At 41.8% G+C, this 12,942-nt stretch overlaps 1 protein-coding gene across 1 annotated transcript in view; it reads left to right on the forward strand.

The window, feature by feature from the left end:
* Nucleotides 1-12,942, forward strand: part of LOC137425438 (protein Dok-7-like) — a 106,555-nt gene that overhangs the window by 76,534 nt on the left and 17,079 nt on the right. Inside the window, exons 6-8 of the mRNA XM_068113875.2 lie at nucleotides 1,815-1,922; nucleotides 7,678-7,823; nucleotides 8,340-8,864. Coding sequence (XP_067969976.2) covers nucleotides 1,815-1,922; nucleotides 7,678-7,823; nucleotides 8,340-8,864 — 779 coding nt within the window. The remainder of the gene's footprint in view (nucleotides 1-1,814; nucleotides 1,923-7,677; nucleotides 7,824-8,339; nucleotides 8,865-12,942) is intronic.

Consider the following 12,942-nt stretch of genomic DNA (forward strand, 5'->3'; position numbering starts at 1 on the left):
ACTCCTTCAGGAGAAAGCCTCTAAAATTTCCAAACAAAGAGGAAATTTCCATTTTCCATCATACCTTCTACCTTCATCTCATTTAGGCCTTCTGAAATTAAGCATCGGCACATACAGTCTCGTGAAAAAGTAAGTACACCCCATGTAAAGTTTTGACTTTTTAAACATATTTCAACATACAGCTATTTGATCTTCATTTCAACAATATTGATAGATAAAGGTGATATAATATAACAAATATCATGAAACATTTACATTTTGTAGTCCATTGTATAATTTAAATAAACATAAATGCAAATTTCGCATGTGGAAAAAGTAAGTACACCCCTACATTTATCACTACTGCAAATACCTAAAATTAGAATCAGGTGCACCAGCTCAGGTGCAAATGTTTAGAACATCGTTAGAGAGGATCTTGGAAGAACCTGTCTTATTTAAACCTCAGACATTTAGTTTGGTTTGCTCTTTGTTGTTGAAGTGTGCATCATCACCATGCCTAGATCAAAAGAGCTCTCTGAGGCCTTCAGAAAGAAGGTTATAGATGCCTACGAGTCTGGGAAGGGATTTAAAAAGATCTCCAAACAATTTGAAATCAATCATTCGACTGTCCGGAAGATCATCTGCAAGTGGAGAAGATTCCAAATAACTGCCAACTTGTTCAGGCCAGGCCGCCCCAGCAAGTTCAGCCCGAGAGCAGACCGCAAGATCCTGAAAGAAGTCTCCAAGAACCCCAGAATGTCATCACGCGACCTACAGGTAGCTCTTGCCACTGTTGATGTCAAAGTGCACGAGTCTACCATTCGGAAGAGGCTGCACAAATTTGATCTACATGGGAGGTGTGCCAGGAGGAAACCTTTGCTGTCCAGAAAGAACATCAGGGCAAGACTAAAGTTTGCCAATGAACACCTCGGCAAAGACCAGCACTTCTGGAACAATGTGCTCTGCACAGAGGAGTCAAAGGTAGAGCTATTTGGCCACAGTACCAGAAGACATGTTTGGCGAAAACCAAAGACAGCATTTGACCACAAGAGCCTGATACCAACTGTAAAGCATGGTGGTGGAAATATTATGGTTTGGGGCAGCTTTGCTGCATCAGGGCCTGGGCAGCTCACCATCATAGAAGCCTCTATGAATTCTTCATTGTACCAGAGGGTGCTTTAGGATAATGTGAGGCCATCTGTCGGAAAGTTGAAGCTCAACCGAAGGTGGACCTTGCAACATGACAATGGCCCTAAACATACCAGTAAATCCACCAAGGAATGGCTGAAAACAAAGAAATGGAGGGTTCTGGAATGGCCAAGTCAAAGCCCGGATCTAAATCCCATCGAGATGTTGTGGGGGGATTTGAAACGAGCTGTGCATGCAAGAAACCCTCCAACATCGCACAGCTAAAAGAATGAATTCTGCATGGAGGAGTTGGCCAAAATTTCTCCCTGTCCATGTGAGAGACTTGTAGACAGTTATAAGAAACGCCTGCTTGAGGTTGTTTCTGCCGAAGGGGGCAATACCACCTATTAGAGTCAAGGGTGTACTTACTTTTTCGACATGCGAAATTTGCATTTATGTTTATTTAAATTATACAATGGACTACAAAATGTAAATGTTTGATGATATTCGTTATATTATATCACCTTTATCTATCAATATTGTTGAAATGAAGATCAAAATGCTGTATGTTGAAATATGTTGAAAAAGTCAAAACTTTACATGGGGTGTACTTACTTTTTCACGTGACTGTATGATTCAACTAAATAATTAATAATGCACTCCATATTTTAGGTATTCTCCATTTTATAAATGTTATTCGCTCACAGGGATGAACACGACAAATGTGTCAGGACAGCGGGAGGGAGACGAACGAGCCCTGCGAGACCTGGAGTCACGGCTAAAGCGTCTTTCAATGTCCAGCCAAGAAAGTTCAGGTAGGTTATCTAATACTCCAAGACCTGAACAATCCTGATTAGTACAATTTCACCTTCTCATACATTCATCAGTTGATGATTAAGCAGCATTAGTTGGGTGTGTGGTCATGTGTTCCATATAGGCGTTCATTTTCAAAGCTGCTAGCGCAAATCAATTGAACACTACACCAGGCCCAAATAATGCTTTAAAAGAAGAATTTATCATTAGAATGAATGAGTATGTGCACTGAGCTGCCTCTTTGGATCAAATGTGATCTCATTATTACACATTCTGTAAATTTGAAGTAATAATGCATATAAACACATTGATGCTCGTATTGTGATGCTTGCTTGGGCTCAGCCTTGGCAGGGGGAAATGCTCCGTACAGCTGTTAACGTGATATTAAATGACAAAGCATGTTTATTGCTCACTGCAATGAAGAAAGCAAAGTGATTTGGTTAATGTGAAGCAAAATTACAATTCAAAAGCTGAAAATGAATACATCTGCTTGTTATCTATCCCCTCCAACATATTGTTGACATTGGGGGGGGGGGGGGGGGGGGGGACACATTGGTTTATTTTCCTATGCTTGTTAGTCCCCTACCTGTTAGTCCCCTATAGGTTTGCACGCCGTCCCTCCGTCCGTCAATCCGTCACGCAAAGAACAGTTTTCCGGACTTTTTTTTCTAAACTCTTAATGCTAATGTTTTCAAACTTGGTACATGGTTTCCTCATGATAAGTTACAGATCCAGTTCGAACTTCACGACGTTTCGATCATTTTTGACAAAGTTATGGCACTTTGAACTTTGGTAATTCTGATAATTCTGATGATCCTTAACTCAGTGCCATTTTAAGTTTTAATCTCCTTTAAAAAAGATTTTCTCTGCAATAATAGGACCGATTGAGATCAAATTTTCACCATATGAGGGACTCGGTCTGTAGAATATTTTAATGGTAATTATGACATCACAGGTCACGTGGTTCGGCCGCCATATTGTTTTTCGTGAAAACATGAAAACCCCTTTTTCTCTGCAACGGCTGAACAGATCGAGGCCAAACTTTGCAGGCAAAATCGCATACCCATGACGAACAAAAAAGTCAGCGAGCATGATGTCATGCGTCACATGGTTTCAGAGTTATGACGTTTTTAAGCATGAACCTTTAAAACCGAGCCCCTCGCTCATTTTTGATCCAATCGAGGGGAAACTTCACAGATCTGTTCAGCATGTCAATCTACTAAAATGTCCTTTTGGAATTTGCGATAGGGCACGTGGTTTGGCAGATATCGTTAATTAAACGAAAAAAAATTAAAAATGGATATCTCTTGTTTATTCTAGAGTTCTCCTCAAGCCGCACCGCGCGCCCTCAGCCTCGTCTCGCGAACGTCAACAGCGCGACACAGCTTGCGCTTTCGGGAGGGGCGGAGCCAAGCCTAGCAACATATATATACACATCGATCATTGATCGTGAACCGGAAAATATAATAAATTACTGATATTTAGCGACTCGAAAGGTTCTTTATCAAGAACTTAATTTCTCGTGCTTCTGCTGACCTGTCTGCAAGGTGTATACATCGAAGTCCCGAGTGTGAATCACAGGTGAGCCCGACCTGAGGTAATTAGCGATTGGGAACGATTCAGAACCTGTGGGTAAATAACCCTTGGTAATTTCCCCAACAGTTTTCCAGACGACAGACTGCCGGTAGGGGACATGTATTGCAGCGCAATACTCAGAATGCTTGTTTATCTCTGCTTTATTTCTTTCCAACAATTACTTTCCAACGCAAATCAATCCTTCATTTCCAAGCTAATCTTACTCGAATTTGGCATAGCGGTACATTGTTGCAATACACTGAGACTGCTTTTTATGCGTCCACCGACGAAGTCACAAGAGGCATTATGTTTTCGGGTTGTCTGTCCATGCGTCCGTCCGTCCGTCCGTGTTTCCGTCCGTCCATCCATGTGTCTGTGATAGGTTTTCGTTATCGCGATAACTTGAGAATGACTGAAGAGATCAAAGTCAAACTTGGTACAGGTATGTATAATGAAGTAAAGCTTAACTGGTTAGATTTTGGGGTTATGAGGTCACAGGTCAAAGGTCATGTTAGGTGAAAAGCCTGTTACAACGATAACTTGTGAACCAGTGATGGGATTTTAACCAAAGTTGGTACAAGTATGTATTATAATGCAAAGATGACCTGATTCGATTTCGGGGTCAAGATGTCAAAGGTCAGAGTCTGTGATACGTTTATAACTTGAGAACGGCTGAAAGGATCTAATTCAAACTTGATATAGGTATGTGTAATGATCTAAAGATGAACTAATTAGATTCTGGGGTTACAACATCAAAGGTCCGAGGCATGTTCGGTAAAAATCCTGTTACTGCGATAACTTGTGAACCAGTGATGAGATTTTGACCAAGGTTGGTGCAAGTATGTGTTATGATGCAGAGATGAAATGATTGAATTTTGGGGTTAAGATGTCAAAGGTTAGTGTCTGTAATAGGTTTTCGCTACCGTGATAACCTGGGAATGGCTGAAGGGAACTAAGTCAAACTTGGTACAAATATGTACAGGGTGTTTCAAAAGGAGTGATTAAACTTTTAAATTATATTTACAAAGAAACAGAAACCTCAGGAACATGAACCAAACATTTTTTGAAAGTTTAAAACATGGTATTTTCTATCACTAATTGCTATTGCAGTAAGTAACTGCTAGAGTTAGTGAGAGCCCAAGGTCTGAAAGTGGCATTTACGCAAAATCCTTGTAATTGACCTTCTCGATTTGTGCCATTCCGCGGTTCAGACAGGCATTGATCCTGACTCCAAAGTTCTGTCCAACTTTCCTGTAGGTCTCAGGTAGTTCTGCTCCTCAGAAAATGTTGTTGTGGTTGTTGATGGCACCGTTCAAGTGGAAATGCGCTTCATCACTGAACCACATCAGGTTGATCCAGCTTGGGTACCGTTCCATCCTATCATTGAGACAATTGCACATATCAAGTCTCCTTCTCGTGTCATCTTGACTCAGTTTATGCCTAATAGAGATGATGTTTGGGAAAAGCTTCAGTTCCTTAGTGAGAATACGCCAGACTGATGTTGATGCCCTGCTCCTGGGAGCGCCTGCGGTGGGACTTATTGGGACTGTCCACTGCAGAATCCGCATGGCGTCGATGTTGGCTTGGCTCTTGGTTACTGATGCCGGCCTGCTACTGTTGCCCTTGCTCTGGTTGCGCACTGTACCCTTGTGCTCAAAAAGTTTCACAATACGTTGAATGGCACAATTTGTGGGTCAATCACGTGTTCTGAGGTCGTATTCCCGGCAGAATCTCCGGCTGGTGTCTACATATTATTTAGTCTCATACCACAGAGCCACCACTTTTGTCTTCTGCTCCACTGTGAATGGCATAGTTGAGCTACGGAGCTAGAAATCCCAAGAAACAAATACCACGATAACACCACCAAACCCTGAAAAGGAAAACGGTATAGGTAAAACAACAAAGATATGGCAGGAAGTAAAAGTTGTATCAATCTTTTTGAAACATCCTGTATAATGACACAAAGATGAACTGATCACATTATGGAGTCAAGAGGTCAAACGTCAGAGGTCCCGTTAGGTAAAAATTCTGTTACGGAGCTAAATTATGAACCAGTGATGGGATTTTGACCAAACTTGGTATCTAAATATATTTTATGATTTAAAGATGAACTGATTTGATTTTGGCATCAAGAGATTTTGGCATCAAGAGGTCAAAGGTCAGATGTCCCATTAGTTAAACATTCTGTTACTGCACTAACTTGTGAACCAGTGATGGGATTTTGATCAAACTTAGTACATACATTATGATCCAAAGATTAACTGAATAGATTCTTCATCAACCGAATAGATTTTTCATCTGAATGGATCTTCGTCAAAGGTCAGAGGCCATGCCAGGTAAAAATGTCGTACTTGAGAACAGCCGAAGGGATTTAAATCAAACTTGGTGCAAGTATGTATAATGATGTAATCATGTGGAGGCATATCGGTTGACATTGCAATGTCGAAGAGTGTCGTTCTAGTTTTCTTCTTCTTTTGATGCAGGTTCCCATTCTGATTTCAAGGGGTGAAAGACAAATTCCTAAAAAAATACTTTTTTATTGTTCTTCTTTGTTTTGTATACACACGCGAAGCTCGTATAAGGGCTAACGCAAAGAACATATAATAAAGGGAGCAAGAGACAAGAGGGGGGGGGGGGGGGAGGGCGGGGGGAGAGGGAAGCACAACAGTAGGGAATAGGGACATCAGCAGATCTTTGGAAGAGAGAGGGCTGTGGCAGGGTACACGGGTTAAACATGATGGACACTACAGGGGATTTCAGGAAAGAAAAGAGGGAATTTGAAGGAGGTGTGTTTGGGGTGGTTTAACAGGGGTAGAACAGATGAAGGTTTTGGATGGGGGAAGATAAGAGATGGTGGTGAACAGCTGTTTTAAAGACCTGGAGGGAGGAGTGGGATTGAGGAGAGTGAGGGAGTTTGTTCCAGAGGCGGGAGAAAAGAGGAATGAAAGAGTGTGAAGGTGAGCAGAGAGCCTAGATTTTGGCAGTTTAACCAGAAGAGGATGGCTGGCAGATCTTGTGCTTACTGAAGGAATATTTGGGGGACAGAGCTGGGGGAGCTAGGCCGGCAAGGAGGCGGTAGAACATAGAGAACTTCGACCTCTCTGTGATGGGAAAGTGATAGTCCCATGGACTCATCCTTAGCGTGGGAGATTTCAATGATCTTGAAGGCCTTGGTTTCCACAGTCTTAAGCTGAGCAGGTTGTGAGATCTGGCTGCCAGCCCAGAGGGGAGAGCAGTATTCCATGAAGCTGCGGATGAAAGCCTTGTATGTGGTGAGGAGCTCAGGTGTGCCAAGGAAGGACTTCGCACGACGGAGGATGCCCAGTCGGCGACTGCCTTTGGAGGCCAGCTTGGAAATGTGGTTTTCCCAGGAAAGATCTTGGCAGATAGTGAGACCCAAAAGCTTGAGTGACAGAACTTCTTCGAGAGGATCGTTGAGAAAGTATATGGGAGGTCAGAGGACCCATCTTCCAATACTGGCTGTTGGTGGACCTAAAAGATCCCCAGGTGCCTTTGGCGAAAAGTAGGCGAGTTATCACCCGCAAGCTGAATAAAATTCCAAAATCCTGCCCAAAGTCTCTCACTAACCCTCACTTGACAGGCATGGTATGCCAATACTCTCCCACATGATTTTTGGGAGGCCTTCTTTCTGCATTGGATTGAAAAGAAGATGAGGGCGATGATGATGATGAATCATAGTGGTGAGATGCTATTCCTTACCCTGGCTCACAGCTCTGATCATCTTCAAAACCTGAATTCCCCCCCAAGTAGAACATTGCATGATATGAATGAAGTATCATTGTTGAATTGTAAGAAGAGTAAGGAAGTAAGGAAGAGAAATAATATTTTTATACACATGGCTGGCTGTATGAAATAAATAAATAAATATTTTTGAAATCTTCATGTAATGATACTCATTGTGTTACTCAATGGAATCATCTTTTTGACTTACCAAACCAATTTGTTCACTTGTGCAGGATGTAGTATCCAGTTGACTATGTTGTATAGGAATTTCTGTAAGTCCAAGGCTTTTGCCGACGTAACTCTTATCAACATGCTTAAGTAATATTGGAAATGAGCTGACGATAGAGCAAATAAGTATGAAGCTGTCACATGTTCAGCGTTTCTTCATGAAGTTGTCACACTTCATATCTCATTCCACCTCACCTCTCAATCCCACAGCTTCAAGTTCTTCTGTGGGACACGTGCGAAGCTTCACACTCCCTGGCATGAGCTCACGTTCTCCAGATAGCAACAGTGGCAGCAGCTGGCTCAGTCTCTTCTCTGGGTCTTCCAGCTTGAGTGAACCACAAAGCAGCACCAGTGAGGTGCGACGTAGTGACTGTGAGCACTCGCCATGCTCTTTGTATGCAACACGGCTTCTGAGGTTGCGAGATAGATTGGGTTCAAGTACAGAACTGGAAACTATTATGGCTCCTGTAATTTAACTAAATTCAATCTCTCCATCTGATGTCTCCTCTTGACTCGTACATCTCCCTTCTATTCCCTTCTCTCCCTCACCTCTAATTTAAATCTCCTTTTCTCACCCCTACCTCTCCCGCTCCCCAAACTCCCCACTCTCCCGCATTTATACACAATGTACGAATGGCCAGATAGCAGTAGACATTGTTAATGCATCGATGTTTCTGATATTAAAGTTACATAATGTCCCTGAAAAAAGCAGACTGTAAAATTTTATAGCTCATACAATTAAATTTTTTTAGGATTCAGCTTTGAGAATAAGACATTTCCTTTTCTTGCAGTTCAAAACTTGTTTTATGTCATGACAACTCTTGTCGTATTATCATATAATTTACTCTCCAACCTATCTCCAAATCCTCCAGAGTGCCAAAGACATGGCAACGGTTGCAAGTGGAACCACAACTGCTTCCATGGATTCCAACCGTTGCACTTGGATTCGCCCAACTTGCCCAGGCCGATCGCTGTCTGATAGCGGTATTGTGAGCACCTCGACCAGTCCTGCTTCTTCAAGTTGCTCATCTTCCTTGACCGGAATCTCATTCAAGGAATATCTGCTTAATAGCGGGATGCAGCACTTAGGCCATACGCCGGGATGTCACCCGTTACCCAGAAGTGAAGGGACCAGAGCAGCTACAGGAGATAAATTATACGACACTCCACGTATCGTACGTGGCTGCTCATGCCAGCTTTGCTGTGGTGAGATGCTAACGACACCCATAAGAGACATGCATGCCGAGATTTCCATTGGAGTTGAAGATCCAAGAGTATCGGCGGACTCCTCGGTCACCACCAATGTTGGTGTTGACCAACAGGTTCCTCTGGTCCCGAGCACTGCACATTCTGTGGCTTTGCCGAGTCCATATGTTGTGTGGGAGGAGTGGAGACAGGTGAGTCGATGGGATAGGAAGGGGTTAATTTAAGTTCACATCTATTTTACTGAGAAACTTGTAAAGTTTTGCATATAATCGATTATTATGAGTATAAAGATGTTGAAATATCTCGGATTTAAACAGATATAAAAGCATTGAAAATTCAGCTCAAAAACAATTTTCTTCCCTGAAAATTAATGCCTCATAGAGGAACTCTGTGACTCCTATTACACCTGCAATGACTAGGGAATGTAAATATGCTGACCATATTGATTTGTATTATTAGCTCACCTGGAACGTAGTTCCCGGGAGCTTATGGGATGGCTGGTCGTCAGTCCGTAAACACTTGCAACTTCTTCTCCTAAATTGCTACTGGGATTGTAACCAAACTTGGCTAAAATTATATTTGACATGTCGAAATTCAAGTTTGCTCACAGCTCAAGAAAATCAGGGTCTAAGGTAGTCTATGAGAGTGGGGGGGGGGGGGGGGGGGGAGATGGTGGAGGGAAGTTCCCCCCCAAAACGTGAACACAACCTTCATCACTTGTCATGTACCAAAGTTTGTTCGTGGCTTTAGAGATAATCGGGGTCTAATCAGTCTACAAGGGGATTTAATATGTCTCGGCATTTTCCCGTCTGTTATTTTAGGCGGTGTATGACAGACCGTGCCACGAATTTCCAAAATGTCTCAGCGATTTCCAGTGTGTGCGTGAATTTTCTCAATTATTGCTGACACCGAGTCTAAAACCATCAATACAAATGAAATCAGATGGTGAGTTAGATTGGAGATAAAGGCGTGAGAGAAGGTCAATGGCCTCCTTCTATGCTATAGGCCTTTGAAAATTCATTTCATTCTATAAACGGTAACTTTCATCGAATTTTCTTCCCGTTTTTTTCCCACCGTGTCTAAAACCATGTTAGCGACTGTGAAAAATGAAACGAGATATCGAATTAGAGTTGAAATAAAACTGTGAGAGAGAGCAAGACACCACGGGCCTAATAAAAGAGGCCTCAAAGCTATGCGAGAAAACAAAATGGTGGATATTTGTTTTTGAAGCCTCTTCCAGAATGGGTGGAGCTACTCCGTCAATGGAGGAAGCCACTCCCCTGGACAGACAAACAGACAGAATCACCTACGGAGAATATATATATATATATATATGTATATATATATATATATATATATATATATATATATATATATATATATATATATATATACATACATACATACATATATATATATATATATATATATATATATATATATATCTACATACATATATATATATATATATATGTATATGTATATATATATGACTTCCGTTGAACTTGGGGCCGACTCAGAAGAAGACCTTTGTTGGTCGAAAGCTTGTCGACAATTAAAGATCGACGTCCTAAAGCTATGTCCGCGTCTTATTTAATCTAACGATTATTTATTCAATACAAATGAGACGCCCTGCTCGTACTTTGGAGTTTCTACTATTTCTTACAGTTATATATACATATACATATATATATATATATATATATATATATATATATATATATATATATATATATATGTTATGGTGAAAGTAATGCGTTTTGCGTTTTGGGCAGAAGAGAAAATGCAGATTGAGCTAATATCAAGTTTGATTAATGAAAAGGTGTTCATTCACATTTCAGTAAATTTGTTGTCCAATGTAACATCCCTGTGCCCTCAGTTCAGAGAGACATGTATGTCTCTCGTGATTCATTCTTCTGTGAAGAAATGTCTGGATAAAATAGCTGGAAAATAGTACTTTACTGAAAATAGTACTGAGCTGGAAAATATTACAACCTCCTTACCACCTAAACCTGTCCGTTTGACCATCTACCTGCTTTTAGCTATACAGTAATACCCCGGCCTACGTCATTAATTGGTTCCATAAGCCGTGACGTAACTCGGTTTTTGACGTAAACCGGGCGTAATGCTTTAAAATGAAGACAAACACCGTAAAACTGGAGTAAATAACTCGCGAAAGTATATAACTATCGCTAAACCTTAAAGAACACTAAAAACACATTTTAGTCATATTTTTAATGAGTAATGAACACAATTAATAAATGAATTTGTAAAAAATAATAAATAAAATTAATAAAATTATGTTATTCACTTTAAACTTGGCATCTCTTCTGAACACAAAAAACACATTTTAGCCATATTTTTAAAAGAGTAATGAACACTATATCCGGGGCTTCTTCGGCGACTCATCAAAACTAGTAGAGGCCTTGCATTTCTCGACATTAAGTAGAAACAGATCCAAAGTCCCTTGAATTGTGCGCTTCTTCTTCTCAGTTAAGATGGTCCTATACGGGAGAAAAAGGTCGCTGGTGCCATTCATCATTTTTGCGAAACGCTCGTCGTTTGGGTCTTGTGCCTCAAATATTGCAAGACACTTGGAGAGGTGATAAAAACCTTTCTGCATTTCGGCTACGGTGAATTTCCTTGGCTCTGGTTCTGGAAGCTCATCCTCTTCGCGGCGCTCTTCCTACAACACCATTAAGTCCTCATTAGTTAAAGGCTGCTTGTCTGCCTCAATCAAACCGTCGAAATCCTCCTCCTCCAACTCCATCTCCAGGTCAGCGCTGAGGGAAACCAAGTTTTTAGACACAGCCTTGACTGGCGCATCAAACCCCATGAAATCATTAACAAGGTGGGGGCACAAACGCATCCACACCCCATTCATCGCCGACTGCGTATCCTCCAACCATGCAGCATTGATGTTAAGCACTGTCTGGTAGATGTTATAGTTTTTCCCAAACTGCCGGATGTTGATGCCTTCCTCCTCCGACGTTGCATCGACAGCCTGACGAAGAGTGCGGAGGAGAAAGTAGCGCTTAAAAAGCACTATCACACCCTGGTCCATAGGCTGGATGAGCGATGTGGTGTTGGGTGGCAATACACCACCTTCACATTGGGGTCGAAATCACCGAGGTTAGTGGGATGGCCAGGTGCATTGTCCAAAATCAGCAGCAATTTAAATTGAATTTTCTTCTCTCGACAATAGCTCTTGACAGCCAGGATGAAATGATTGATGATCATTTTAATCACAATTGATGATCGTGGTGATCACAAAGATGATGAATTGATGGATTGATGAATTGATGAATTGATGATCACAAAGCAAGCACGCGACCGCAGCACAGGACAAAATGCATATGACGTCGCCTTTGTTTTGAATGAGAACCAGCAGCTACGTGTACGTATTGTTACGTGTTCCTCCCCAACCTCCTGGTCTCGGTATACCTCCGAACCACGGAGGGGCCACGGCAGAAAAATATATTATTCCGTGTCGAAATCAATAAGGAAACCACACCAATGGTTATGAACAAACCAATAATATATTATAAATCACACAGGAATAACATTACCACAAATGACAATTAAAAGTGCACTCTCTATTCCATCAGCTAGCATGCATAAGGTAACTCACAGTGTTCCAATTGAGTGGAAAGAACCTTCCCCAATGTCTCTATATTCCCGTCTTCGAGCTCAGAGTTGGTCCCCTCCAGTGATCAATGGAACGATGTCGACTCTAGACCAGAATCTCGTTCCTAGGGCAGGCACAGACACGCCGCCCAAAACGGCACCAACGCGCACGCGGCCCAAAGCGGAGAAAAGGGGTCACGTGGTTAAAGCGGCACAAAGGCGCACTCACGGCAACTGGGAAATCCAAAGGCCCCCTCCATGTACGAACTTTCACTGTTCACGGTCGGCGAGCCGCAAAGTAATCGTCAGAAGCCTCGGTGCACACACCGAGTAATATTGGAAATGAGCTGACGATAGAGCAAATAAGTATGAAGTTGTCACATGTTCAGCGTTTCTTCATGAAGTTGTCACATGTTCAGTGTTTCTTCATGAAGCTGTCACATGTTCAGTGTTTCTTCATGAAGTTGTCACATGTTCAGTGTTTCTTCATGAAGCTGTCACATGTTCAGTGTTTCAAATGTCCACCATGTTCATGTTCAAATGTTCAAATGACATGTTCAAATGTCCACCACAGATACGTCTGAACGCGGTGGAAACGGTTGACGAAGCAAGGAAGGTTTTCTCGACGCGCGAAGCGCACAA

Source organism: Myxine glutinosa, chromosome 4 (genome assembly GCF_964187855.1).
Source record: "Myxine glutinosa chromosome 4, kmMyxGlut1.1, whole genome shotgun sequence".
NCBI classification, from domain to species: domain Eukaryota; kingdom Metazoa; phylum Chordata; class Myxini; order Myxiniformes; family Myxinidae; genus Myxine; species Myxine glutinosa.